Source organism: Uloborus diversus, chromosome 1 (genome assembly GCF_026930045.1).
Source record: "Uloborus diversus isolate 005 chromosome 1, Udiv.v.3.1, whole genome shotgun sequence".
In the NCBI taxonomy this organism is placed as follows: domain Eukaryota; kingdom Metazoa; phylum Arthropoda; class Arachnida; order Araneae; family Uloboridae; genus Uloborus; species Uloborus diversus.
The window spans coordinates 36,034,612-36,062,416 of record NC_072731.1 but is presented as its reverse complement, the minus strand read 5'-3'; the positions used below and the strand labels follow the sequence as shown (position 1 = coordinate 36,062,416).

At 34.6% G+C, this 27,805-nt stretch overlaps 2 protein-coding genes across 4 annotated transcripts; one reads left to right on the top strand and one right to left on the bottom strand.

The window, feature by feature from the left end:
• Positions 1-182: 182 nt before the first annotated feature.
• On the bottom strand, positions 183-23,009 carry LOC129229298 (DNA replication complex GINS protein PSF1-like). 3 transcript variants are annotated; one of them, XM_054863588.1, is made up of 7 exons: positions 22,835-23,009; positions 15,378-15,442; positions 10,986-11,081; positions 8,009-8,099; positions 4,363-4,476; positions 1,171-1,245; positions 183-336 (listed from the first exon to the last, which is right to left on the bottom strand). In XM_054863588.1, the coding sequence occupies exons 1-7, from the start codon at positions 22,859-22,861 to the stop codon at positions 268-270; spliced, it is 537 nt and encodes a 178-aa protein (XP_054719563.1). In that variant the 5' UTR covers positions 22,862-23,009; the 3' UTR covers positions 183-267. The 3 variants fall into 3 exon arrangements, with proteins under 3 accessions (XP_054719563.1, XP_054719554.1, XP_054719571.1); XM_054863579.1 differs by lacking the exon at positions 22,835-23,009 and adding an exon at positions 22,287-22,473; XM_054863596.1 differs by lacking the exons at positions 4,363-4,476; positions 22,835-23,009 and adding an exon at positions 22,287-22,473.
• A 227-nt stretch (positions 23,010-23,236) lies between these two features.
• Positions 23,237-26,017, top strand: LOC129229290 (zinc finger protein 26-like). The gene has a single exon (XM_054863566.1). It carries the CDS (start codon positions 23,237-23,239, stop codon positions 26,015-26,017), a length of 2,781 nt encoding a protein of 926 aa, XP_054719541.1.
• Positions 26,018-27,805: the final 1,788 nt, after the last annotated feature.

Sequence of the window (27,805 nt, the reverse complement as noted above, 5' to 3'; positions counted from 1 at the left end):
CAATAATAAATGAACAATATTACTATGATTAATATACTTTTTATATTGAAAATTAGATTTAAAAGAAAAATGAAAACAGTGACCAATGTCTAAAAAAGATCAAACCTAAAAAGACTTGCTTCAACCCCTGTAAAATATGTATCACCTAACATTACAATGAAATCAGCAAACTTTAACGTTATTAAATATATAAACTTTATTTCTCTTTTATTTAACCAAAATTCACCACTTAATTATTCATTACAATTGTTTAAACAACATTTCAAATCATACTGATATATGCTCCAAAATGCCTTGATGTATAAGTTTTTCACAGTCTGCTCTTTGCAGAAAATGCTGAAAAAGAAACAAACACATTAATGCATTTCAATTTGAACACCTTAATACACATTACAACTGTTGCATTGAAAAAAATCAAAATGTTATTGCTAATAAGGATTTCTAAAGGAGAAACAGAGAATCTTTTGTGAATATAGTATCCCCGTGTGTATAAATATACTAAATGTTTACCAAACTAGCTGATTATGCTAATCTGTTGGCAATCATTTTCACTAAAGTTCTTTGTAGGGCATTAATGCATTCATGATTATTTGCATCACTTCCATGACAAGATCTTCTTCCACTAACAAATGGGAAAGATCATTTGCCATTCTCAAGAAACGGCTCAAACCTTTCAATGCGAAAATTTTGGTATGTGTCAACTATGTCTGTACCCTTGATGGTTTCCTCCTCTTTGTCAAATCTAAAAGCTATTTTGAGTTCTAAACTGGGCGAGTCTACTAATTTTACTTAAGAAAAAGGGCAAGTTCTGGAAACAATCACAAAAAAAAAAAAAAAGTTTTCAGAGACACAATTTCATTTATTGCAGTAAACTCCCAATTATCCGTGAAATAGGGTGGCACAGTAACCAAGGATAAGCCTAAAATGTGTATAATCTGATTAATAGGTAAAAAATGCTGCTTAATGCACACAATAGCTAAAAAATATTAATAGCACTCTCGCATACATTAAAATTATAAACATTGATACATTGCATCTAGAAACATTGAACATAAAAAATATATGTGATATCTAAAAGCGAACAATAACACAATAATAAGTTTTTAAAAAAAGGTGAAAGCACCTGAAACGCCAATAATTGGGAGTTGACTGTAAAAGAAAATTACTTACAGTGCTGTTTTTACTCAAAACAACTGTGTTTCCATCACTTGTTTCAAAATCACCATAATCACAAAGGCATCTAACCTACAATGTAAAAAAAAGAGCTTTTGTATAAGAGTGTAAATTTGATCCTCAATAACAGATTATAAGTGCATTGTACGATTTTTTAATTCATTAACATGTTCTTAAAAAAAACCTGATGTCACATTTTCCCCCCCTCACACCTCCTCTTAAAGTCATGACCCACTTCAAAGCATGAAAGCATTTGAAACAGTGAGAAGTAAAGGTATGCAAGTGGGCTTTCTAAAGTTTTGAGTACAACTCATTTAAAGTTCAGATTCTAGGTGGACAGTTCATTGAATGTTTTTACAAATCATGCTGTATCGCAGCACCTACCAGGGCTACTAGTACCAGCTCTTGTCCTAAAATAGAGGAGAGGTTCTCCTATTTGTACTGGTTATCTCCATTTTTTAAAAAAATTTGGGACTAACAGCCCTTTGTTTCTCGCTGCCTCTTTTGTGGACAGCCCCATAGGCTAATTTTTGCTTGAAAATTTGTTACAATGCGAATAAGATTTCAATATTTTTTTAGTGAATTTCAAACCCCCTCCCCCCTTTTTTTATCCACACTGAAATTTCATTAATTTAAGTCAGAGGGACAATATAAAACTCCTGCAAAATGTCATATTTCTCATATGCTTATTTATTGTACCTTTATCTAACATTTTTTAAAAATCCTTACTCAAAATTTTCCATTTATGTACATTTATAATGAAAATTTCTTCTTTTTAATTGTATTATGGGCATGAGCAATGACTTCTTACCTTCAATCATATCCTCTGTCTGTCTTTCAAAGTTCAAGCTCGTTTTGGCCCTTTTGGCATCTGAACTTATACTTTCTTTGTGCTCTCCACATACGTTTAATATTTTTGACCAATTTTGTCATTCATAAATGAAAACATTCAATATATAAGAACTTATCCAACTTATATATCTACTGGTAAAACTAATGCACTGCTGCCTGTAATACTGAACTAAGTCTCAGGAATTTGAGTATTTTATAAATATTTCACTATTTTTACAATAACATTATTGATAGTTTTATTTGATAAGTTTTTTGAAATAAAGTTCAGAATGTGAGCAAAAGACATATGAGGCAGTGAGAAGCAAAGGGATGTAAATGGCAAAATTTAAAAAATGGAGATAACCAGTCAGTCAGAGTATCTGCTACTTTTTGAGTTTTGAAATCCATGACTTTCCATGACTTCTGCTCGTAGCTTTCCATGACTCACGTTGTTCAAATCCATGACTTACGCAATTTACTTCATTTAACAATGACATAAAAATTGCGCATAAATATGAATAGAGACTATAAAGCAGTATAACTTTGTTTTAGGAAAATATCCTTTTTATCTCAGCTATATAAATAAATCTGAACAAAAGCAGCAAAAAATATTCAACTAAATATGTATATGAAAAACAAATGATTCAACAATTTATTGAGACAAAAAATAAGTACGAGAATTTAAGAATATTTAAAATCTATAATAACCCATTATCTCCCCAAAGCGCAGTGTGAAATTGTAAAATACAAATTTAGTAAATGCATTCATACATTAAACGGGAAAAAAAACCTTCAAAATACTCAATTCCAGAGTCATCATTGATAAAAATAAGTAAGTAACAAATCTGAATATGATCGGTATAATCATTGAACTGTAATGTACAAAAGCAAGCTTACCATTAAACATAGAAACTATGATACGAAAAAAAAATCCCCAGTCTCCGGAATGGGAAAACATGTTATAGGAATGTTATTGACAAATCAGCTTTTCTGTGCAGCGAAAAACAAAGTAGATGAATGGCGATGTAATCATTTTCGTTCTTCCAAGAACAGAAGAACAGCGATCGGTCCTGAGCGCGAAATCCATGACCAACAGTCACTTTCCATGACTTTTGGACATTTTACACTCAAATCCATGACTTTCCATGACCAATTTTGATCATGTTCAAAATCCATGACTTTCCATATTCGCGGACACTCTGCATAACTATGGAGTCTAGCATCGCTGGCGAACAAAAGAAATTGCGCCCCCCCCCCAGGATTGCCCACATGGGAAGTCACCGGAGGGCATTGTGACCTCCAAAGAATTTTTTTTTGGAACATTTTGATTAATTGATTCGACAAATAGGAGGCAGCATTGTAATTTTTGAGCAATCACGATTGCTAATTGCTTTCACTTGACCGTCCTTGATGTCCAGTTCCTTTTTCAACCCCACCGCTCTGCAAGCTAGCTCCGGCACAACTCCTCTGGTCCTGAGAACTCCCCCAGAAGCCGCTGCTCCTTGTCGGTGGCGTCCATGTCCTAAACACGCACGCTTATACACACAAGCCAACGTGCATACACACAGGTCTATGCACACACACAAGCCTACACATACAACTATACACACATAACCGCCCAAGAGGTGGGACAGGAACCGTTTCTAGAAACAAACGAGTGGGGTAGTAACCAATGAGTAGGGTCCTGTCGTAACTCGTGATTGCAAAAAACATAATTTTAATTCAAAATTTCAGAATTCAAATTAATTTTGAAAATTTGAAAGGTTTTTATTTTTTAGAATTGTTTTTGATGAAGACCAATGTTGCTTCTCAGTAGATTTTATATATAGGTATATATAGTGTATATTATATATATAGGTATATATAGTGTATATATATACCCCCTCTAGCTCTTTTTCTTGCAAGTTTTTTTTTTTCAAATTTTTTGAAGCATTTTTCAATTTCTATGATGGAAAAAAAAAACTCTTAAATTTTTTTTTAATCAGTCAAAATGCTGCCCCCCTGGCGAGAGTCACTCCTGCCAACCCATAGTTATCCTACTGTAACCAGTACAAATAGTAGAGTAACCTCTCCTCGATCTTGGGGCAAGAAATAGTACCAGTAGCCCTGGTAGATGCTGCTGTACAGCATGATTTAGAAAAAGAAATCAATGAAAGCCTACTTAGGACGTAATCTTCATACGCGTTTTACTCAGAACTTGGAATCGTCCACTTACATCTGTTTGCTTCTAACTGTTTCATATATATAACTATATTTAAAGATTAGTCATTAATGAATGTTTTAAATCATAGTTTAAATCAATGAACTTTAATCACACCAACCTTAACAACTTTTAAAATACTCAGAAGCATTTCAAACCTGTATATAGAGTGACTTTGGTGGTTGAAGATTCAAAAACAGATCAACTCCAACACCTCCTATGCTTGTCATATAACTTGCTACTGAACGATTATATGTATTGAACCAGTTAACCTATAAAATGAAAGTTTTGCTGCTCAATTTAGCTCTCTAACCAACCTTTAACAACACAAAAAGTTGTTGTATAACTTTTAATAAAGTTTAGTAAAATGTGCACAAAAGCAAGAACTAAAAATTAGACAAAAATATATAAATAGTACATAAAAAAATACACCCAAACCCGTTTTTATGCGGTGGATAGGGGCCACATGAAAAGAATTTGCATTAAAAAAAATTGTTTGAAACTTCACGTGTAGCTTTAAAAAGTTGTTTTCGCAAAGCAGTTAAATTTTTTTTTTTTTTAATGTGGTGCGTAGGGTCCGCATAAAAAAAGTCTCATATAGAAAATAACCCAAAAGCTTACAAAACAGTAATATTTAAACTAAATCAAAATAAACCAAGTGGATAATTTTTGCCAAGTACTCAGACAAAATTTCCTGAATAAGGAAAATTTTGGGAGGTCACAGTGACTTTCGACTGGGGTGCCTATGTTGTTCACTTGAAGATACTACCTCGCACTGGTTTTTAAAATTATTTCGTCAATTAAATCCCAATCTGATTGAAATTTTAATATACAGCAAAAAAAAAAAAAAAATCTCATAAAAAAAAAAAAAAAAAAGATGGCATAAAAACAGGTTTGGGTGTATAGATATGTTTTTAGGTCCTGAATAAAGAAAGGTGTGGGCCTTGGGTCAAACATTTTTTTTTTGCTCTCATATTTTCCCTGGGGTTGAGCTCTGTTCGAATTTGACTTGAAAACTTCATGCTTCAGCAACCTCTACAATAAATAGGCATTTCTTCTTTTTTTTTTGGGGGGGGGGAGGGGGGTGTTACACAGTAAATCACAATATTCTATAGTTTGACAATATTTTCTATAAAAGATATTAAGAAATATGCATACAAAAATCCTTAAAAGTTTTTTTTTTTTTAATTTTTTAATTTCAGTTTTAAAATGTGTTGCCAGCCCAAAATTTTTGGAAACACACAACCCAAAAGTTTCGGACATTTGGGATTAGAAACGCCCTTGTGGCAGGGTTGGCAAGGTTTTGGACACTATGGTAAAAACCCTGGTTTTTACTGTCCTGTTCAAAACCCTTGTGTCTAAAACTGTCTGAAAGTGTCCAAAACTAATGTTTTATACTAAACATTTATTCAATGGTGAGCATTCAACTTATTTATCCAGCTGATTTTAATCCAGTTACATAGGAGTTGAATTCTTGATTAAAATTTTCAATGTATATGCATGAGTTTAATTTTTAATAGTTTATTTATTTATTTTCATAATTGTAGCCTAATTTCCCTATATTTATGCATGTATGCAAAGGGTTGGAAAGGTTTTTACCATCCTGCTCAAAACCTTTGTGTCCAAAACTGTTTGAAAGTGTCCAAAGCTATATTTTGAGAAACTATATTTTGTGAGAAAATTTCAAAAACACACCAAAATGTATTCATGTTTTTTTTTTTTGAAATTTATTCAGTGTGAACATTTAAGCATAATTCTATATGTATGTAACTTATTTGTACACCTGATTTTAATCTAGTTACGTAGAAGTTGAATTCTTCATTAAAAATCTCAATTTGTTATGCATGATTTTTTTTTCCACAATAGTAACCAAATGTTTCTACACTCCTGTTTGTGAAAAGTGTAACACCATGAAGGAAGTATCATAGTTGAATGAAATTTTATACACAGTTGAGTGGTAGTGGCCCGTCCACAGTCCTGGTGACATGTGGACGGGCACTGCTAGAATACAGCCCCTGGCAATCTTTGCAGGAAAGGAATAGCTTGGGGCTGTAAAACTTCATTTATGTATCAGATACTGTTCAAATTGCCCACAATTCGTAGCAACTGTGATCGTCCATGATATGCTATGGCACCCCAGACCATAATTCCGGGTGTTCGTCCTCTGTGGCATTCGATAATGCACTCTGGAATGTGCCGTTCACCGGCATAGAGACGGACATGAATTCGGCCATTGTGGTTCCACAAATTGAGGCAGGATTCGTCAGAAAAGACGACCTGCTGCCAATCAGCACGCCAGCTCCTATGCACATTGGCCCATTTTAGCCGCAGGCGGCGATAGTTTTGTGTGAGAGGAATCCTGTATAAAGCAATCCTTGCACGCTGCAGCAGACGTCTCCGAATTGATGAAGCACACAATGAAACACCTGTAGCTGTTGACCACTGTGCTGCCAATTGTCTAGAAGAAGATGTGCGGTCTGTCAGCACCATATGCACCAGGTGTCTGTCATCGCGAGTTGATGTCACATTTTGGGGTCCACTACCGGATTTCTGTGCTGCTGTTACGCTGCACACGAAAGGCTACTGCACGATAAGACAATCCAGCTTCACGAAGGCTGACGATTCTGCCTCGTTCAAACTCCAAAATTTGCTTAAATTTCGCTTTCTTTCGTCGAAGTGGCATAGTAAAGATTTAGTTGATGTTTACCCTAGCATATAACCACCAATAATCATACACGCTTCGCTACAACCGTCTATTTATATTCGGTTCGATCCGCTGTTCAGAGGGCGCTGCTCAGCATACGCAAGCACTACAGGTCTGCAATTCTAATCATTTGCATATCATGCCCTACTTTACATTTCCTGCAATTTTCAGCTCATCGCGTAAGTCCTTCACGGTGTTGCAATTTTCACAAACAGGATTGTACATTTATGCATTGGTGCAAAAGAAAGTGTTCAAAATATGGTGCAATAATTGACTTTAATGCAATAAATTACAATTTTATGTACTTGCAGAATATATTCTATTGAAAATATAAATTTAAAAAAAAAGCATAAGTTTTTAAAAGTGCATATATTTAAACATCAATCCATTGTTCTTTATCTATGATTTAAAAAATAGTTTTCGTTAAACATCATGTAAACTTATTTGCAAGAATCATTAAAAAAGTTAAGCTTTTTCTTCTTTGCACCTAAATATTGCACATTTAAAAACATTCCTTTGAGTTATAAATGGAACTGACATTAGTTATCTTGGTAATGTTATGAATTTCCTTTCATAACTCTACCAACTGTCACATAAGGAAGTTTTCATGCAATAATGTTATTGATAATTTCTTTTAAGTAAAATATTTTTAAATGAACATTGTGGAAAAAAATATTATCAAATACTCCATTAATTAAACCTCATTCGTATTTATATTCATGAATTACAAATCTTGCAGTAAATACAACTTGATTAGATTGCAACCCTCTAGCTTTAGCATACATTTGGACAATTTAAGACACTTTAGGACACTTTTAGACAGTTTTGGAGAGTAAAAACCACTTGTCCTGTCCTAAAACCATCTTTGGACAGTCCAAAACCCAACCCTGCCTTGTGGTGCATGTTTTTTTTTTTTTTTTTTTCATTTTAATTTGTTTACTGGAAACATTGGCATAAAAAACCCAATACAGTTTGATAAACAACTAAGTTTAGGAATTTTAACAGTTAAAAAAAAGGAACTTTAGGAAAATTAGGACAACTTCTACCCCAGAAGGTTAATTAACAACCTGATTATGAAAGTTTAAAAAATGAAAATTTACTTCTGCTTCTGACAAACAAGAGCGAACATCAGCAGGTAAGACAGCACCAAAGCCCCATCGAATATCTCTAATCATTTGCAACCTGTTATACCTAAAAACATATGAAAAGAAGTAAATAATTGTGAGTTTATGTGAGCTTAGTTTCACTTTACCAAACAAATAAAGATTTCATGCAATAAGTTAGTCTACAAAAATAAACATTCAAAAATGTCAGAAAGCAGTAGGGTTACAATTATCCAAATTAATGTGAACCAAGACGAACTCAGATAACTATGAAAGAAAAAAAAACCCTGATTAAAGAAAAAGTTATGAATAAAATATTTTAGATTTAAATCTATTTTTTCAAGTACAAAAGTTTAAAATATATAACACATATAATTCATATTATTACTACAAATACAGAGTTATTGTACTCAAAAATGGACAGAAAAATATTGTTACAAATTCTGTTAATGGTAATTATTTTTACGATAAATTTGTTATAATCTGGCTAAATTTGGGGTTTATTCCATTATCTTTCATCTAAAATTGTCTTAGTAACGTAACCCGTAAATACTTTCTTGTAATGAATATACAACCCTCTTACATTTGAATGAAATATATGGTCCCTCCATTTCTGAAAGGTAAGATTTGTGGATGGAATAAAAAGAGAAATACCAGAATAGAACATAATTGAAATTTCTCAATGGAATATTGTGGAAACTTTTCAAGGATTTATAAATAGCCTCTGCAGCATAAAAAGTAAGTCTTGATTGAGTTGTCATGCTGGAGAGTGTTTAGTGTATTAGCTCTGTTTTGCAAAGTCTTTGCGCTGTGATTTGCATATTTTGATGTGACTGTTGAGTTTATGGTGTTAATTGATATTTGTCTAATTGCTATAATTAATTTAGCAGTTGTTAACTACATTTCTTGCACATAGTTGTAAATAAATCTCCTGTGTTTTTCTCAAGAACTGTGTCATCATTAAAGAATTTCTTGAAGTGGCTGTACTTGTAACAATATTAAAAGAAAAGGAATCCAAATTATAGGACGGAATTGGAATTGCTGAGAAGATAACATTCAGGGTTGCGAAAAACAAAATTGAACAATCAAGAGAGAGAAAAAGGAAATCAATTGAAAATAAAGGGAAAAATGAGTCCTCCTTGAAAAACAGATGAAAAAAAGACCTGCAAACTGTGGAAGACAGAAATAACATTTGTTTAGTTGGAAAAGCAGGAAATTAAGTCTAAAATGACTGCCATACAGGAAAATAATGTCATTTTAAACTAAAACCAGCAGAAGTTTTGAAGCACTCTTCAAAAAAAAAATTCCTAAATGAAAGAGTTTTGAAGGAGCGTACGAACCCAGAATAACATTTGCTCCACTGTTGCATGATGATTAAAAACTGCTTGTTGATAATGCTTTATCACCAGTTAGGCTTTCTGAAATGATGAAATCACAATATAGAACATTTTTGTAACACTACATCAAAAAATAGGGTCTGGCCTTATTGGTCTGTATCATTGGTTCTCACCCAGTTTTTCCAAGGGGGGGAGGAGGGTTTGCAATGGGTTCATAGGGGGTTCGCGAAAATAATATTGTAATGCCGGAATTTTAACACGTTTGTTTCAGATGAAATCTCAAGATCAAGCTTTTTCGCTCTTAATTTATTCATTTGTCTCTTGCACATTCAACACTTTCAGATACAAATATTAGCACGCTTGCTGACATTCTATTTTGTGAATTTCAAGAATTGTCTGTCATTTTAAGACATGGGTTTTTACCGTTTTCATTGACCATGATAGAATTGAGCTTGGGGCAAAAAAGTTCATCTTCTGAACGCAATGAATTTAGATGAAAGCTATATCAATGCTTCCCTGAATTTCTCCGTCTGGTCGGAAAATTCGATTGAACTTGAGGAGATATTATATGGAGTATATGCGCGGGTTTGAAACATCTTTACTAAACTTTCCGTGTTTAGTTTCATTACCATTAGAGTGCAATTTAGAGTTATCGCGTTTCTCTGGTGCTTCGTGACACAATAAGTGCAAGCTAAGGTAACAATGTACTAAGAGCTTTATTTAGGAAAAAGAGAAAGAATGGCTATATATATATATATATATATATATATATATATATATATATATATATATATATATATATATATATATATATAAACAAAAAAATACCGTAGGAAGTGCGAAAAAGGGGGGGGGGACGTTTGGAAAGTTTTCTGTAAAAGATATTTTTAAACTGATTTAGTCGTTACAAGTAAATGTACTGATGTGTCAGAAAAAGATATTTTAAATTTTAGTACCTCTTTTGGACAAAGTTTAAATGGGAAAAAATGAATTTCAGCATTTAAATTCAGAAAGAAATTAAATGCTGAACCTAATGTAAGACTGAAACTGTCAGACAAGACATTTGAGCCAAACTTTGAAATTCTTTGTTCCAGAAACATCTCATTAGAAATGTTTTCAAATTCGGCTGAAACTCAAAGAATTATCACTGCGTTTGTTCCATTGAATTTGTTTAAAAATTATATTTTAGCTCATTTAGCTTGTAGCAATGTTTGTACTTCTGTATTTTGCAATTATTATTTCTGTTTCTCAAATTAAAAACCTTCTCCCCACTTTTTTTGTATGGGGGGGGGTGCTTGTCACTTTTTACTTTGTGTACAAGGGTAACAATATCCAAACTCATACACATTTTGGAAGGGATTCTCAACACAAAAAAAGGTTGGGAACCGCTGGTCTACATGGTCCAATTTGACACACCTATCTTTCACGCAGAATTTCTTTTCTATTCGTGTTTTTATGTATAAGGAGCATTTTACTCATTATTGGGTAAAAAGGTTTATCTATATAATTTTGATATTTGCAAAGCATGAAATTAACTCATAGTATTTCAATTTAAAACATGATTCATGTATCAATGTTTACATTAACTGTAAATTAAGTCCCATTTCAGAAAACAACTAAACATAAATAATACTTACAAATACGTCAAGACGCATCTCTTATTTCTCAACAAAACAGAATGCCGGAGTTGTACTGCTGCATGATATTGCATTTCCCCACTTATTGAAGCATTTCTGAAGGGAGGGAAAAAAATTACAAAATAAATGACTTACAATTCATTTATCCAAAACTTTTAACTAAGAACTTTTAGTTCACACAAAAATGGGTAATTATTAACACACTTACTAATATCATATCCTTTTCAGCAAGTGCAACAAATATCAATGAATGTAACCACGGAAACATACAAGTCATTGTGAGCATAAATGAAAACTTTCAAAGTTCTTTGCATAAATTCATTTTTTTTAAACATTAATATTTCTCATCAATCAAGATTTATGATTTTTAAACTATTTTATTTATTTATTTTGGCAAAAAGAAAAAAAATACAAAAGAGATGGCAACAATGGACATCAATAAGTTCAAATAATAACTTGAAGCAGGGTTGGCAAGGTTTTGGACACTATCATAATGATAATTTTTCATCTGAAGGAAAAAAAAATATATTTGAGACTCTTCAGGCCCGGCTCCTGAGGTAGGCTACTAAGGCAGCCGCCTAAGGTGGTAGATGTTAGGGGCGGCACATTTCCAAGTTGAATTTTTTTTATATTTTTAAGTATGAATATCTCTTTCAACACCATAAGATTCACTGCTTTGACGCTAAAAAGAATGGAATTTAGGCTTATAGAGTGTGTACCAGTGATTGGACATGCAAAGCATAGTTCGGAATTTAACTAGAAATTCAATTTAAGTAAGGGGGGCATTGATCCCCTTCACCCTAACCCCTTAAATGATGGACCTGGTTCAAGGGGTGGTCTTATGCCATTGATGTAATTAAAAATTTGAAGTATTAGGTATATATAGCTACTAAAAAGTAATGTGTCACTCGTATTTAAGGAATCTATGTAAAATTCTCAAAATTCAGGCCTTTTGCCAGAGCAGAAAAAAAATTGCTCACAAGCTTGAAATTGTATGCAATGCGTTTGGAAGTTAAAAAATTACCGCACTAAGGCTTAAAGTTCAGCGGAATTTAAAATATTTTGTGAATTTTCTCTTTAATTGATATTTTTCTAAAAACCTCAAAAAGTTTAGTATCTTGCCAGATTGAGTCACGAAATTTTGCAGAGTAATTAGTGTTATGGAGCCACAAATTTTCCGCACTAAGGCTAAGTGCTCTGCAGAAATTTGATTTTTTCGGCCCACCCTAATATATAATATAAATGTGTGCAAGTAATTTTTCACCCCCATAATCGGGAATTTATGTGAAAATTGGGCCTAAATTGAAATAAAAAAAAGAACTATTAATTTGATTTTTTTTCCTAACCGGTCTCCAAACCTTTTCCAGACATAAAGAAACAAATTGTGAAAACTTCAATAAAATCGACCAGGTAGCAGCGGCGTACGCAGACAAATCAGTTCGGGGGGGGGGGGGGGGCTGAGCTCGAAAGTCTTTGAGCTGGGGGGGGGGGATACTTATGAACTGTAGCTAAGAAAAGTTCATGTATCGCTTTTCTGATATCATTACGAATGTAAGATTTCAAAAATACATCATGGAAAAAAAACTTGTTCTTTATTATAATTTTTATATTTAATTTTGAAAATTTCGGGGGGGGGGGGGGCTGTAGCCCTATCAGCCCACCCCCTGGGTACGCCAGTGCCAGGTAGTTCTCGAGTTTTGCGAGTTCAAACAAACAGATGCTTTTTGGAGACTTCATTTTATACTATGTAGAGATGATAAATTTAAGTAGAATAATTATGCAGAAACCATTTTAAAAAATACTGTATAGGCTTGTGTATAATTCAAAAAATTTAGTACAAAAAATAAGATTAAAATTTGGGGGTCAACTTGCCCTTTTTCCCTGAAAATTCTTGGAAAAAACAAAATGCTGGAACATTTTTTTTCAATTTTAGACAGCCCTTTTACACAAACATTCAATATTCAAATCCTCAAACATTCTGATGTAAGTTTACAAGGTCTAAATGTGAAATTAAAACTAAATAATAACAGTAAAAGACAGATTACTTGAGAAATGCGGGGAAATACTGGTTTCACGCTCATTGAAAAAATGAATGTCATATGGCTAAAACAGAATATTTTGAGATAAATTCAAAACAAAAGCAGCAAATTAAAAAGCCAGTTTGATTGCTGGACTCTCTGTCCCCATTTAAATTATGCTACTCTGTTTTTGACCTGGGCTCCTAGTTTTCGACTAGGTTGACATGGCTGCTCATCGGCACTGGCCCTGATTATTGCATCGGCACACGGGGCATAGAGTTTCTAAGGGGCAGAATTTGTACTACTATTGGAACTACTTGTCAGTTTTTTGGAAAGTTTCATTTCTTGTATTGTCACTTTTTGAATGAGCAGAGGTGGATTTACAGGTTTAGGGACACATCGCAATTTATGTTTGAAGGATTCTTTCTCAATCACTTTTAACATAAGAGTTAGAAAAACAGGGGGCGATGAGAGCCCTTGCATCATTTGTCAAATAGTAGTTGAAAATGAGTGTATAATACACTCAGGAACATTGAAAATAGTGCCTTAAGAAGAAAGCATTGGGCTGAAGTGAAATTTAATGTACAGAATAATACAGATGAGAGATACACTTGATCCCAAAATCTAGACAATTAAACAAGTACAGGCTAAGAAATGAGATAAATACAGTGCTACTTCAATAGCACGTTGGACCCCCTTTTGCTGCAACACATGCCGCAGTATGGTCCAATATGGAGCTAATTAAACGTCTGATGTTGTTCTGAGGCCGATGGACCCCCAAATTTTTAACAGCCACTTCTAAATCTTGCACATAGTAGCCTGGCGACATATGGCGCTTCAGCTGATCCCATAAATGCTTTATAGGGGACAAGTCAGGAAAGTGGGCAGGTCATAGAAGAGTCTCAAATGGATGCAAGAAGTCTTGAGCAACTCTAGCTGTATGCGAGCGAGCATTATCTTTCAGGAAAATTGCTCCTGGGAGGCCATTTAGGAAAGGTCCTAGATGTGGTTGCAGATTGTCATTAATATAACGCTGGTCCATTAAGGTTCCATGTACCACAAGTAGAGTGAGCCAGCTATCATAGGCTATAGCCTCCCAGACCACTTTGCCCGCTGTGCGGGCAGTGTGTCGTGCGATAGAATGAGTGGTGTGGTACCCTTCTTCAGGGCACCTCCTCATCGGTGCGCGGATACCCTCTGACCCCAAAACGAAACAGGGTACGTCACTGAGCACCACCTTTTGCCTATCAGTGACGTCCCACATCGCTCTGGCTTCGCACCATTGTAGACAGAGTTGCCATGTTTTGGTGTTAAAGGGAGTATATGAAAAGGGCGCTTGGACTGCAGATTTATTTCTGCAAGACGTTTAGAAATGGTTCGGGGAACAACTACTATCCCTACATCTGCTTCTATGGTGAAATAAGCCACTGTGGGATCCATGAACGCTTGCCACACGATTCTTTCATCCTCTCTCCTCGTGGTCTTTCTGGTCGCTCCAGACCCGGTTTTTTGCTTGTGAGTACCATCTTGTGTCCACTGCCTCCAACAGTTTCTAACGGAACACTTCGAACAATTCACCTGGGCAGCAACACGGCTCATCGACCAGCCTGCAATTTTCTGGCTGATGATCAAATCTCTCTCAAACTCGCTTAACTGTGAGAAAAGCATTCTAACTCTTCTACCTGGCATCCTTCACTCATTAAGGTTTTCCGACTATCCGGATGTAATTGCAACATTTATAAATCTTATACTATGCGCTGGTTTATCAAGCACCTTATTCTTGATTTCACCCGTGCTGTAGGGTAAACGTTCATGCGCATTGACACCAAACTTGGATCATTTGCATATCAGATGTCACTCTTATATGCAAAATTTCGCGATTCTACCTTTCTTCTCTCTTGGGGCACTACTTTCAATGTTCCTGAGTGTATAAGCACTCCAGTATTTGCTTCCAGCTCATGGGATTCTTATTCCGGGCTGATGAATGCTAAAAAGCACGAAACTGCAGTCCTCAGATGGAATAACTGAGCTGGTGGTGTATTTTAAATATTTCTGCCTTATCCCTTGCTCAGGGCGGTAAGTTACTACAAAATACCATGCCTTGCCATCAATCTTTGAGTTGAACCGCACCATTGCTGTGGTCACTCATCTGGTGTGCTAATTCTGCATTAGCTACCAGTTTTTTTGTTTGGCTCTCTTGGCTCCCTAAGAGGTTTTTTGCCTCCAGCTCATGTGATTCCTATTCCAGGCTGATGAGTGCTAAAAAGCACGAAACTGCAGTCCTCGGATGGAATAACTGAGCTGGTGGTGTATTTTAAGATAGTGTAATAATTTGAACATTTGATAGCCAATAGTAAAAAGTTGAAAAACTTACACATCCACTTGATTTTCCTCAAACAATGCTTTCATTTCTTCAAAAACTTGTCTCAATACTTCATCCTAAAAAATATTAAATAACAAATTTTAAAACCCAAACTAAATTTATGAGAAAATACAAGAAATGTCATGAAAATAATTATAATTTAATATTATTCATTTTATTCATTCTGTATTTTAATATTATTCATTTTGTATTTTAATGGCTTAAAATACTTTGTGCCGTGTAATGAGATTTTCAATGAATGAACCCTAAATGTCATGCAAAAATGGTTATAAACCATCTTTTAAAATCAAAAATACTCATTTGCTACTTCAAGTAAAAAAGGCATAAAAAAGAAGCAGAATACAATATTGCAATCAGAAACTATCATGATTCATATACACTATGTTTTTAAAATGTTTTGAAGATGAAAGAGTTATTCTTCTAACTTATATGGATAGCTTAATGGTTGAAAAAATATTTGGCTCAACACAAAATTGGCAGCAATATTCTTTATCTGAAACTGTAGTCTTTCAAAATTTGTAAACTCAGATCAAGTGAAAATGTGAGGGTGGATCACAGGATCATGCCCCCCCCCCTTAAAAAGACCAAAGATCAGTTTTTTTAACAATTTTTTTTTTTAAAGCACAGCACACCTGGGTTTTTGATCAAATTAACCAGCTTTTTTCGGGTTTTTGAAGAAAAATATGGGCTTTTTCGAGAACTGTTTTAAGTTAAATCTCTTTTTAAACATTACATCAAACTACTGCTTTGTTACTTTTACTTTTCATGGAGCTACATATAATTTTAAATCCTTGCATCAAAGTTGTAAGAAATTACTAAAATAAGGAAAAAATAGGAATTTGAAAACACTTTTATTTGGATGAAACATTTTTAAAACTATTGATAAATCTGCCCTTGCTCTCAAGCGATAACTGGAAAATATCCTAACATGGTCTCAGAAACTTAAACTGAAGTTCAATACCCAGAAATTGTTTTTCACGGTGTTTTCAACAGATCAAATACACATAAACCAATTCAGGCCTTCCATCACGCTGAATAGCGTTCCCCTTACACAAACGTCTTGTCCAAAATACCTAGGAATTCAACTCGACTCGGAACTATGTTTTGGTAAACACATCAACAACTGTGGAAACAAGGCCCTAAAAAGACTAAAAATTCTAAAGAGCCTATGTGGCACTAACTGAGGAGCAAACCCCAAAACTCTTTGGACAACATATACAGCCCTGGTAAGAATACATCTTGAGTATGCCACCCCCATTTGAGCCCATACCCATGGGCGCCCATATGCAAAATTGTAAGGGGGGGGGGGGCTCAGAAATTTTAACCATGATTTAGCAGGATATTTTCCCTATAGAGGCAGATTAGAGTCATTAAAATTTGACCTTTTTAATTATTTATTCATTAATAGCTGTAGAAGAAATATTTTTATATTTTTGCAAAGAAAAAAGTACTAAAAGCAAGGAAGTTCTAATTTCCAAGGAATGGCTCGAGTCTCCCCTTGCCCCCCTATATGGGCGCCCTTGCCAATACCACTGCCACAACATGCCACTATTTGGACAGCATTCAGCTAGAGCAGCCAAAATCATCTGCAGAGCATTTTCCTCTACAAAGAAAGAAAAAGTGATACAAGAATGTGGTCTAGCATCACTCAAGAATAGAAGGAAGTACCAAATCATAAACTTTACTAATAAAATTCGAAGTCATGACCCAGACTTAAAAGATCATCTACTCTACAATTTGATTCTGAAATAAGACTAGAGATCAGTCTTGAAAACAGCACCCTTGATTTCCTGGAGGAGCCTGCCTTCTCTAAGCAGCAGTTACTCAAGAATACAAATATCAACACCAAACTGGCTCAGCTGACGAAACTCTTCAAAAAGGAGGTGTTTGGTACTTCCTCAAAAAAGAAAAAAAAGTTACCTCATTAAAAGTTTAATTTTTGTTGTTTTGTAATGGCAACAATAGTAAAAACAGATTGTTCTTCCTTCTTGCAAAAGTGTTGTTGCATCTAATGAAGTAGTGGCTTCATATGTATTATTAGGAGTTAATTAGGAGTAGTGGCTCCAACTAATAAATTGTGTTGATTTAACTTTTATACAGTCCACATTATGCTTTGTATGTTCATTTCGAACCAAAACTTAACAGGCGGTGCGGTTGTACATTTTGTACTACGCAAGGGCATTACTACAAACCATTCATTTGGCACAAGTTCCAAAATTTTGCCCTTAATTTTACCAGTGAGCTTAAAGCAATACACAACTCATTGCATAATTACATCTCACTCAACGACACTGACCAAACCTGTGGTCTAGTCATCTTTTGCGACTCCAAAGCTGCCTTAAAAGCATTATATAAATGTCAATCAAGGCTAACCCATGATATCCAACATCAATTGGCAGAAATTAACAAACCAAACAAGATATGTATGCTGCAGTGGATACCTACACATGTAGGCATCCCTGGAAATGAAGATGCAAACCAACTTGCCAATTAAGGGAGAAATCTCAATAATGAAATTTCCATCACGGTCTCTCTTAATGATGCTAATGCAATCGAAAAGTGCCAAGGGCTCCCATATGGGGGGCAAGTGGGGGCTTAAGCTCCCTCCTTTGAAATTAGAACTTCCTTGCTTTTAGTACTTTTTTCTTTGCAAAAATATAAAAACGTTTCTTCTCCAGCAATTAATGAATAAGTTAAAAATGTCAAATTTTAATAACTCTAATCTGTACTGAAATCGGTTTCTATGGGGAAAATATCTGACCCGCCCACCTTAAAATTTTATATATGGGCACCCTTGCAAAGTTTCATTTAAGAGAAAACACCATAAAAACAAAAGGCTCACTGATATGTGAAATAAATGCAAATAGAAACCTTACCAAAACTATCACCCGCCTTAGAACTTTTCTCTGCACGCACCCCACCACTTAGCTTTAGGTTCCACCGTCCAGGGGGGTCTGCGTAGCGGGCCCCCCGCACGGCTGGGTGCGACACCTGCCTTAGAACTGGTCACTATAGAAGCATGCTGATCCAGAGAGATGGTAACAGAACCTACCATTCCTGCAGTAACTTTGATGTGATGTCCCACTCACACCAAATCATATTTTTGAGTGCCCTGCCATTTTAAGATCTCTGGCCCGGATTAAGGAATTCTCTCCAAAAGACATTAGTCTGTACTCCAGCAACATCAAGGAGCTGGCCAACTGTGTTTTGCAGACACACAGGGCCGGATTTAAAGGAGGGCAGGCGGGGCTACTGCCCCGGAGCCTCCACAACAAAATTTTTACAAAATATCCTTACTTTCACAGGAGTCAGCAAATTTGATGTTTTTTCTCCCCTATAAATAATTATAATAATATAAAAAAATAAATAGCAGTAACTTCAGGATGTACTTACTATTAAAGTGCTGATCGAAAATATGGGATATATACATATACATCAAAATATTCGGATATATATCAAAGTATCGGATATTTTCGAAAATATGATGATCTTTTCAAACCCTGATTGATTAGGGGCCCCCACTCCTTCGTTGCCCCGGTTCCTCCACACTTCCAAATCCGGCCCTGCAGACACATGGATTTATATAGTTCTTCCCATGGACTCGACTCCACCACCACCATTCTTAAAACTTTTTTTTTTTAAACATCATCATTTATGAAGGAAACATTTACCAGAAACAAATTTTGTGAATTAACAATTCGAAAAAAATGCTATTTCTGATACTGAAAACATTATGTAGTAACATATTTTTCTAAGTTTGTTCTCACAATGGAAGATATATACATTTTACCAAGTATTTTCAAATTCTTTGACACAAGAAGTTGGAAATAGAAATTTGAACAGAATTAAAATTAGTTGTCACATAATAAATCTTGCATATAATAACACAGAAATGTGTTATAAATATTCATATTCAAGTTTGGTTTGAATTTAAGGAATATGGTGCAGTCAGCACATTGGTTAACTACTTTTGGATAGTTTTAAATGATAAATGTAATATTTTTTTCATTTGGCTACTATACTTCTTGCAGTAAGCTGCTGTAAAAAAAGAGATAAGCCTGTTACAGTTTATCAAAGCAATTTTCCCAACAATACAAAAAAAAAAAAAATCTTTGAAATGGACAAAAATAGTTACTGCTTAGTTTGGCATCCCAAGTTCTTTTTTGAAAATTAACTATGAAATCCATATGCAGTTTTAATTTATAATACTTAATGAACTGTCCAAAAAGGAAGATGACAATTTCTGGACTTGATATTGTGCAATATTATAATATTACGTTGTTTTCTGAAGTAAATTCTTAAAAAACTCACTTTACTGAGATAGTAGGCTTTTTCAAGTTGGTCCACTTGAAAAAAAAAACGGGTGAGTTTTGTACTGAACGATGGGTTGGGAAAGACAAAACATGCCTTTTATTAACTTTTTCCCCTTTATGATCAATGCAAAAATAAAATCATTTGTTTAAATTCCTTTGTACGAAAAGCAGAGTCTCAACATATATTTAAAACAAGTTCTGTATAAAATTTGATGATTTACAATTTTATTTAATTGTTGAAATCTCAAAATCTGACATGTCTTAAGAAATCATTTTAGTCGACATTCCTACTTAAGGTGCAGCAAAAACATTTATCCACTCCCAAACAAATCAGTGCAGATTATTATAATTAGTGGGAAAGCAGGTCCATCATTTCACATTTTGTTTTAGGGTGGTTGAAGTGTTATATACTCAATCAGGTCTGTATTTACGCACCTGCAGATCCCGCAATCCAGGGGGGCCATGGAACCTAAGGGGCTTGCCATCCTTAGTCGAATTGAAATCCAATAAGCAGTCTTGCATAATATAGACGAACGCGCGAACGGCGTTCGCAGAAAATTTTTGGCTCTGAAGAAATTTATTTTTCACTACTAACGTTAATTTTTAAAAAAAAATGATTTTTTTTTAAAAAAACCCCACATTTTATTTTTGTTTCTTCTAAATCTTATGCAAAATTAATCTAAAAAATAATTATTTCTTCTTGAAATCGTGATTATAGTACGCTAATTACTTAAAAGACACAGGAGTCAACAGTTGCAAATCAAGTCGAGACCGCTCCTACTATGACTGTATAGTTTTTTATTTTACACAGCCTGGATCGCGTAAGGGGAAAATTCAAGTACATAAAATAAACAACTTTACAGACTAAGGAACGATCACTCCCGCTGTAAATTGAGTTCAAATGCGCTGTAAATTGAGTTCAAATGCGTTGGCGTAGAAAGAGGGGGGGGGGGAGGGGAGCACTAATTTAAAACTTTTTTAACAGATAACATGCAGAAAATACAGTATTTATTTTTGCAGAAATACTTAATTTCAAACAAATAAGTAGTTTTGTTGATTTGTGTACAAAATCAAATATCTTCATAAAATTTTCAAGTAAAAAGCAGGTAGCTCATGTTTTATCAGATCTACATGAACTTTTTCACTGTGAAATGAAAGTAATAATGATCATGTGATTGATATTGAGCAAAAAATAATAGTTTAAGCAGTTTTCTTCAGTTAGTGAAAAGTAAGCATAAACTATATGCTGTTTTAAAATAAATAAATAAATAAATAAAAATAAAGTTCCCTCCCCCCCCCCCTTTTTATATTTTTGTATAAAAGCGTGAATAAGGCAAAATAGTTATTTGCAGAAAATTTTCCAGTTTGGATTTGTGTTCGCAGAAAGCTTTTCATTTTATCTAAATCTGCCAATAAGTAGACAGTTAGGGGGTCCTGCTGAATTTTTGCTGGGGGGGGGGGAATGTATAGATCCGAATCTGTACTCAATGCAAATTTCAAAAAAGTGCAAAAACCATGCAATATATTGACGGAACTAGTATGGAAACACATTGATTTCTCAAAGCCAGGAGGGAGTCGCTTGGTGTCTCCTAACTCCCTTACATGATAGGCTGAGTGGAGAATTCTTTATCTCGTATTATGAGACAGAGATAAATGTATTTTTAACCTTGAATGAAAAAGGACAAATTCAGGATTATCTCAGAATGAGCACTGCGCGAACTGGGCCTCGTCTGGTTATAGCCCTGTGCAGACTAGCCAGTATATGACTGAGGGCATAGGCGCCCATATGTGGGGGGGGGGGAAGCAAGAGATGGCTCAAGTCTCCCCTCATCTTAAAAATTAGAACTTTCTTGCTTTCAATACTTTTTTCTTTGCAAAAATGTAAAACATTTTCTTCTCCCACCACAAATGAATAAGTTATTAAAAATGTCTCATTTTAATAACTCTAATCTGTTCTAAAATCGGTTTCCATGGAAAAAATATCCCGCTTAACCCTGGGGAAAACATCTGAGCGTGAGCCCCCCCCCCCCTTAAAAATTTTGCATAAGGACGCCCATGACTGGGGGAAGTATTTAAATTGATTGGATTAGGATTGGTAATTCATGTGCGTTAAAATCAAGGGTTCTGGAGGAAGTTTGACCTTAAAACATCCCCTCCCCCTGGCTGCACCACTGCTCCCAAATCAAATCTTATCAGTCAATCTCACTGTCCATTTTATCATTGGACACCAATTTTGAACTGCACAGCACATAGTAGTACAACCTTTTCTTTCTTTTTTTCTGTTGATGAGAGGGTCATAACAGTTCTTATATGTAAGGAAGTAAGCTTTAAACATGCACCGACAAACAGCATGGCAAGATGCCACGAGTTCCAAGGGGAAAAAACCCTTTTGTTGGGACCCTGTTTGCATTCTTTAAGGAACATTATTCTAAGGAAAATAAAAAAGATAAAACTGCTCATTTGGAAGCAGTTTTTACGTCTGAAACTTCACTTCTGCAGTTTTGAGATACTAAAAAATATAAACTAAATGAATATATATATATATATATATATATATATATAAAACTGAAAAACAAAAAAATAATACTTGAAGTGGATTCAAATAATCGCATCTCTGAAGTTGCTTTATAAGTTCGAGAGCTTTATCCCCAAGCATTTCCAAAATATATTACAACTATTAAAAATTTATAGCTTTCTAAAGTAATCAAACACTACATTTTGTGAAACAAACTTTATCGTTTTCGCATACACACGGCCACCGAGCAAAAGTAAACAAAAACTCAAAACAAAAGACAAGTTTGGCGGTAGTACTATGGTTACAGTTATTATCGCTGTTCCTCAATATTTAAAAAGAATAAACGCCCTCAAATTTAAGTTCTAAAGCACAAAAGTGTGCCTCAAAGGAAAAGTAACCGACTTCTCGCATTAAAAAGCAGTTTTAAGAATTTCAAAGCCTTCTAATCATTCAATAAGTTAAAGTTCTTGGGAGCATATCTCAATCAAAACAAACCATCGTCCCTGTCAAGCCCACCCAAGCCAAACTTGACTCTTGAAATAATGACGAGAGCAGAATGAGCCTGAAAAGTGATAAATTACACTATATACAATGTTATTTTTAATCGTAAGTACAATTACATGCTTTCTGGTTTTTAGAAAATCCATGACTTGCTGTTAAAGACCCATTCATTACTGCACTTTGAGTAACGGAAAATTATCTTGTAGATTTCCCCTAACTTTAGGCTTAGTGGCTACTCATTCGCCATTATTAGTTGGTCCACCGTAAGTTCCGCGCCTCTTCGAAATGTTATCGCAGTGCATAGCTGCGTTACATATGTAGCGATGATCTTGTCTCTCTTATTACAATAAACCTTGCCGTACTGCGTAATTGTGGTAAGTAAATTTATTTAGTATGATAATTTGTAAGATTATTGATTACCTTAATAAATCATTTAATGTTTACGTAAATCCGCTATTCCAATGATTAATCTTTTGTGGGGGGTTTTAATTTTCATGAGAGCTTTTTCAGGGTAATCTGTCATGGCAATATCAACATTAATTCCCGCTAGTTCAATGAAGTTTACGGAAAACCAGCAGGCATGTATTGTACTTCAAAAATTATGGAGCCAACGTGAAGCAGGCCGCTTTTGCGACGTTGTGCTCCATGTTCAGGGGCAAAAATTTCAAGCCCATCGAAATGTTTTAGCAGCATACAGTCCCTATTTTGATTCTGTTCTGAAAACTCACAAAGTAATAAAAGAACAAATCACAGTTACGTGTCAAAATTTAGATGCATTCGAATTGCTGTTGAACTACATGTATACTGGTGCTGTTGTGATTGATAAAAATAATGTTTCTGAATTATTGCGATTATCAAATCATTTCCTTGTTATCAAATTGAAAAATTACTGTGCAGAATATTTAGATAGGTATCTAGATCCATCAAATTGCTTGACTGTTAAAGATATGGCCGAGAAGTATAATTTACCTATTTTACAAAAAAATGCATCTGCATTCATTCATAATCACATCCTTGAGGTTTTTGAGCAAAGTGAAATTTTGGATTTCAACTTCACAAAATTGGAAGCATTTCTCAAAGAAAAACAGGCTGTTATCCCTCCGCACATTTTGTTCAGTTTCATATGTAAATGGATCGAACACGATATTACTGACAGGGAAAATGACCTGCAAACTTTATTAACATTCATGAGTTGGGATTCCATTGACCGTCATTATTTAGAAGACCATATAAAATCAAGAGTGTTACTGCAGAGTAGTTCAAAATGCATGTATCTGGTTTTAGTCTGTTTAGAGGAAAACAAAGTAGAACTTCCTGAATTCCAAAATCTATATTCTTCTTTGAAAACCCAGTTTGGTCCAAATGGTACCAAAATTGACAGTAATAATTTTGCAAACATTGCTATTTCTGATGGCTTGCAAAATCATTCTAAAGATTCTGGAGGAGATGAAAATACTCCTATTACAGTTGCTCCTTTAGAAAGAGACCAAGTTAAGGAAAAAAATACCATAGTGCCTCCATCTGAGGTGCCTGCTAGTAAAGAATCTTTTGATAATGAAACCAGCAACAGTAGTTTTGATGATATTGCTGGTGACTGTGGTGGTGCTTTAGATTTTGATGATGATAGTGATAGTTCTGGTACAGAAGTTCAACAAGAAGAGGAACCTCCAGCCCCTGTGACCAATCAAAAGTCTACACCCAAGAAATCAAAGCAGAAAACTCAGCCCTTAAAGGCTACTATGACTACTAGGAAATCTACTCAGCGACGAAAAGTGCCACCTATCAAAATAACTCGTAAAGCTGGCACTATTTCTGCAAAGCAAGCTACCAAGAATGTTAAAAATTCAAAAGAATCAAATGAAACTGCACTAGTTCCTGCTCTTGATAAAACAAATAGCCAACTAGCTAAGAAGCATTATATATCGGAAACTGATACTGATGATGATGAGGAAGATGACATAGATGATGGGAGCTCAAGTGCTACTGATTCTAGTGTTGAGGAATCTGTAAATGGCCACAGTAACAAGAACAAGTGGAAAGATGGAGTGAAGTGCCCTAGCTGTTCATATATTGCCCATAGCTCTGTGAGGTTAGAGCAACATGTATCACGCATTCATGCAAAAGATGTCACCTACAAGTGCAAAGTGTGCGATTTTACCTGCAAATGGAATAGGGAATATTATTCTCACATGAAAAGCCACTTTACGGGTCCACCATTTCGTTGCGAAACGTGTGAATACACGTGCGACAGAATCCAGTTTTTGCTGTCGCATCGAATGAGACATACTGATGAAAGACCATTCAAATGTGATGAATGTGATCACAGATGCAGAACAAAAGCCAATTTGGACTGTCATATGAGATGCCATACGGGAGAAAAACCTTATCAGTGTGAACATTGTGAACGACGCTTTGCTATTAAAGCTAGTTTAGATCAACATCTTGCTTCTCATCGTGAAGATAGGCCATTTTTATGCGACACATGCGGCTTCAGTACAAAGTATCAATCTCACTTATTTTCGCACAAGAGAATTCACACTGGTGATGTGTTTCGTTGTCATTTTCCTAACTGCAAGTACAGCACACCGAAAAAGAGCCAGTTAGGATCTCATCATAGAACTCATACTGCCGTTCGGTCTCACATTTGCTCGATATGTGGCCGTGCTTTTATCGAAAAAAGTCATCTGGTGAGGCATGAAAGAATTCATTTAAATGAAAAACCTTTTAAATGTGAGCATTGCGATTATTGTAGTTCCCGTCGAGATAAATTGAAGGAGCATTTTAGAAAACATCATGGTGAGAACGCCACTGCTAAAGGTCCATATCGTCCTCGAAAGCAAAGGAGGCAAGGATATGATCCTAATGCCTATTCACCATCGCACAAAAATGTCGAGTCTGAAAATAACCAGTTTCAGCCTCAACCGCACATTGAATTGCATACGACTATTTCTGCAATTAATAACAACCCACCTCCTGCACCCGTTGTGTATAGTTATGAATCATCTCATCCAGAATCACTTCATAACCATGCTGCTCTAACTCTGCAGCAACTAGGAGCTGCAGCACATAATTATCAAGTAGCATTTATGGAACAAAGACATCATCAGCCACATCATCATCATCAGCATGTTGCTCATCAACATCCTCATGCTGGTCATCCACATGTCGGACCAGCTCCTCCATCTGCAGTTCCCGCCATGATGCCTGATCAAAGTAGAGTTAACGTTGTGGCTGTCAGTTCACATGATGGGACAAACGTAGTTCAGCCACCCGAGTTCAGTCCTTTTATGTCGTTTATGTGATTGGTTTCTATTACAAATTTCTTTTCAAGAGTTATAAATGAAACAGAACATGTAACATTGAACTAAAAACTAAAATCATGGTAGGAAAACATCTTTTTAACATTCAGTGTTAACTGCTACGGTTTCTGACAAGATATCTCCTCCTTTTGACATGTAACTCTGAGATTGCCCAACTGCTTTTTGTTTAAATAAGAGCCAATATGTTTTTCAATTTATTTTTTAACTCACTGCAACAGGGTTGTTTGGTTTAAACCATGTTGGTTTAAACCAATTGTTTTTTTTTTTTTAAACCATGCGGTTTTTTTAAGAAATGTTTTTTTAAAGCCAAAAAAAAAAAAATCCATTTTACAGGTTTACATTGATTTTCCCACACATATTGAAAAATGTAAAATTCCATTTATGCTATGTTCCTAGCTAAGTTGCAGAGATAAATAGTAAAATTGCAAAGATGCTCCTTCAAAATGTATTACAAGCTTTAATCGAAAAAAAATATTAATACATTTTTTATTTCATATATGTGCCATAAAGCAGATTTCAGTGAACTTCCATCATTATGCTTAATTTGCATGATTAGTTAAGATTTACTGAGGATTGAATCTTTTATTGTAGATGCAATCCATTATATTGCTCACTCCTGTTGCAAGGGTGTGACATTTTTGCCTATTTATTTGCACTTTCCTGGAATTTTAACTTTGACTTGTAAGGTAATCAACAGTCTAACTTAATTGTTTGCACCTAAAAATTAAGATTTGTTCTGCAGGTGAACACAAATAATATTTTTTGAATCAAATTTTTAAAAAAAGTTTATACTTCATATTATGATACATAATAAGTTCCTTATATTATAATGTAGGAAGATTAAAAGACAAATTTTTAAATTCCCAGAACAAAATGCAAATGTATGTGTAAAAATTGATTGAGAAATATATAAATCTTCACGTATAAACTAAACTCTCCATTGGTGTTTTTTTTTTTTTTTTTTTGGATTCTGTGTGCTCAAAAGATTTTGACTGGCTATACACCTATGCTGCTTTATGACTATTGGGTGCAGATAATTCTTAGTTTTTTTCCGCCCTTTTGTTCATTGGAAGCAGAAAGCTATTTGAATTATTTAATTTAGTTACAAGATTTTGTTCTTATCTCTTTAATTAATCAAGAAGGTATAATTTGACTATTGAATAACTGTTAATTACATGGAACCTTAATTACCTTCCAAAAATTAATTGTTTTTCTCGCAAATAGTATTTAAACCAAAAAAACCCAGTTTAAACCAAAAAAACCTGGTTTAAACCAAAAAAAAAAGTTTTTTTTTTTTTTTTTGAAAAAAAAAAAAACAGTTTTTTTTACCAACCCTGCACTGCAATCAGTAAAGTGTAAATGACGGTTTCTCTTGACAGTATGTTGTTTTCTACTGAGTGGCACAAGATAAGTTTGGTCTGTACATAGTTTTTGGTGCCAAGCACCTCAGTGGATTGCTGCCAATCGGGTCGTTTCCAAAATTTTAAAAGTATTTTCTAAAAGAGCATGCTTAAAAACATAGGTTCTGACCATTTTTTAAATAATTTGTTTTAAGTTTAATATTCTAAAAAAATTACTGAAATCTGTGTGCTTTCATTGTTTATGCTTCTGTCGAGTGACGTCACAAATGATGAAATGCCATTCTGTGTTGCCAATCACAGAGCAAAATATTTAATTCACATCTTTACTCACGTGTATTCAGTGCCGGATTAGGAAGTGTTGATTCCTCGGGGCAACGAAGGAGTGGAGGCCCCTAATCAAGGTTCAAAA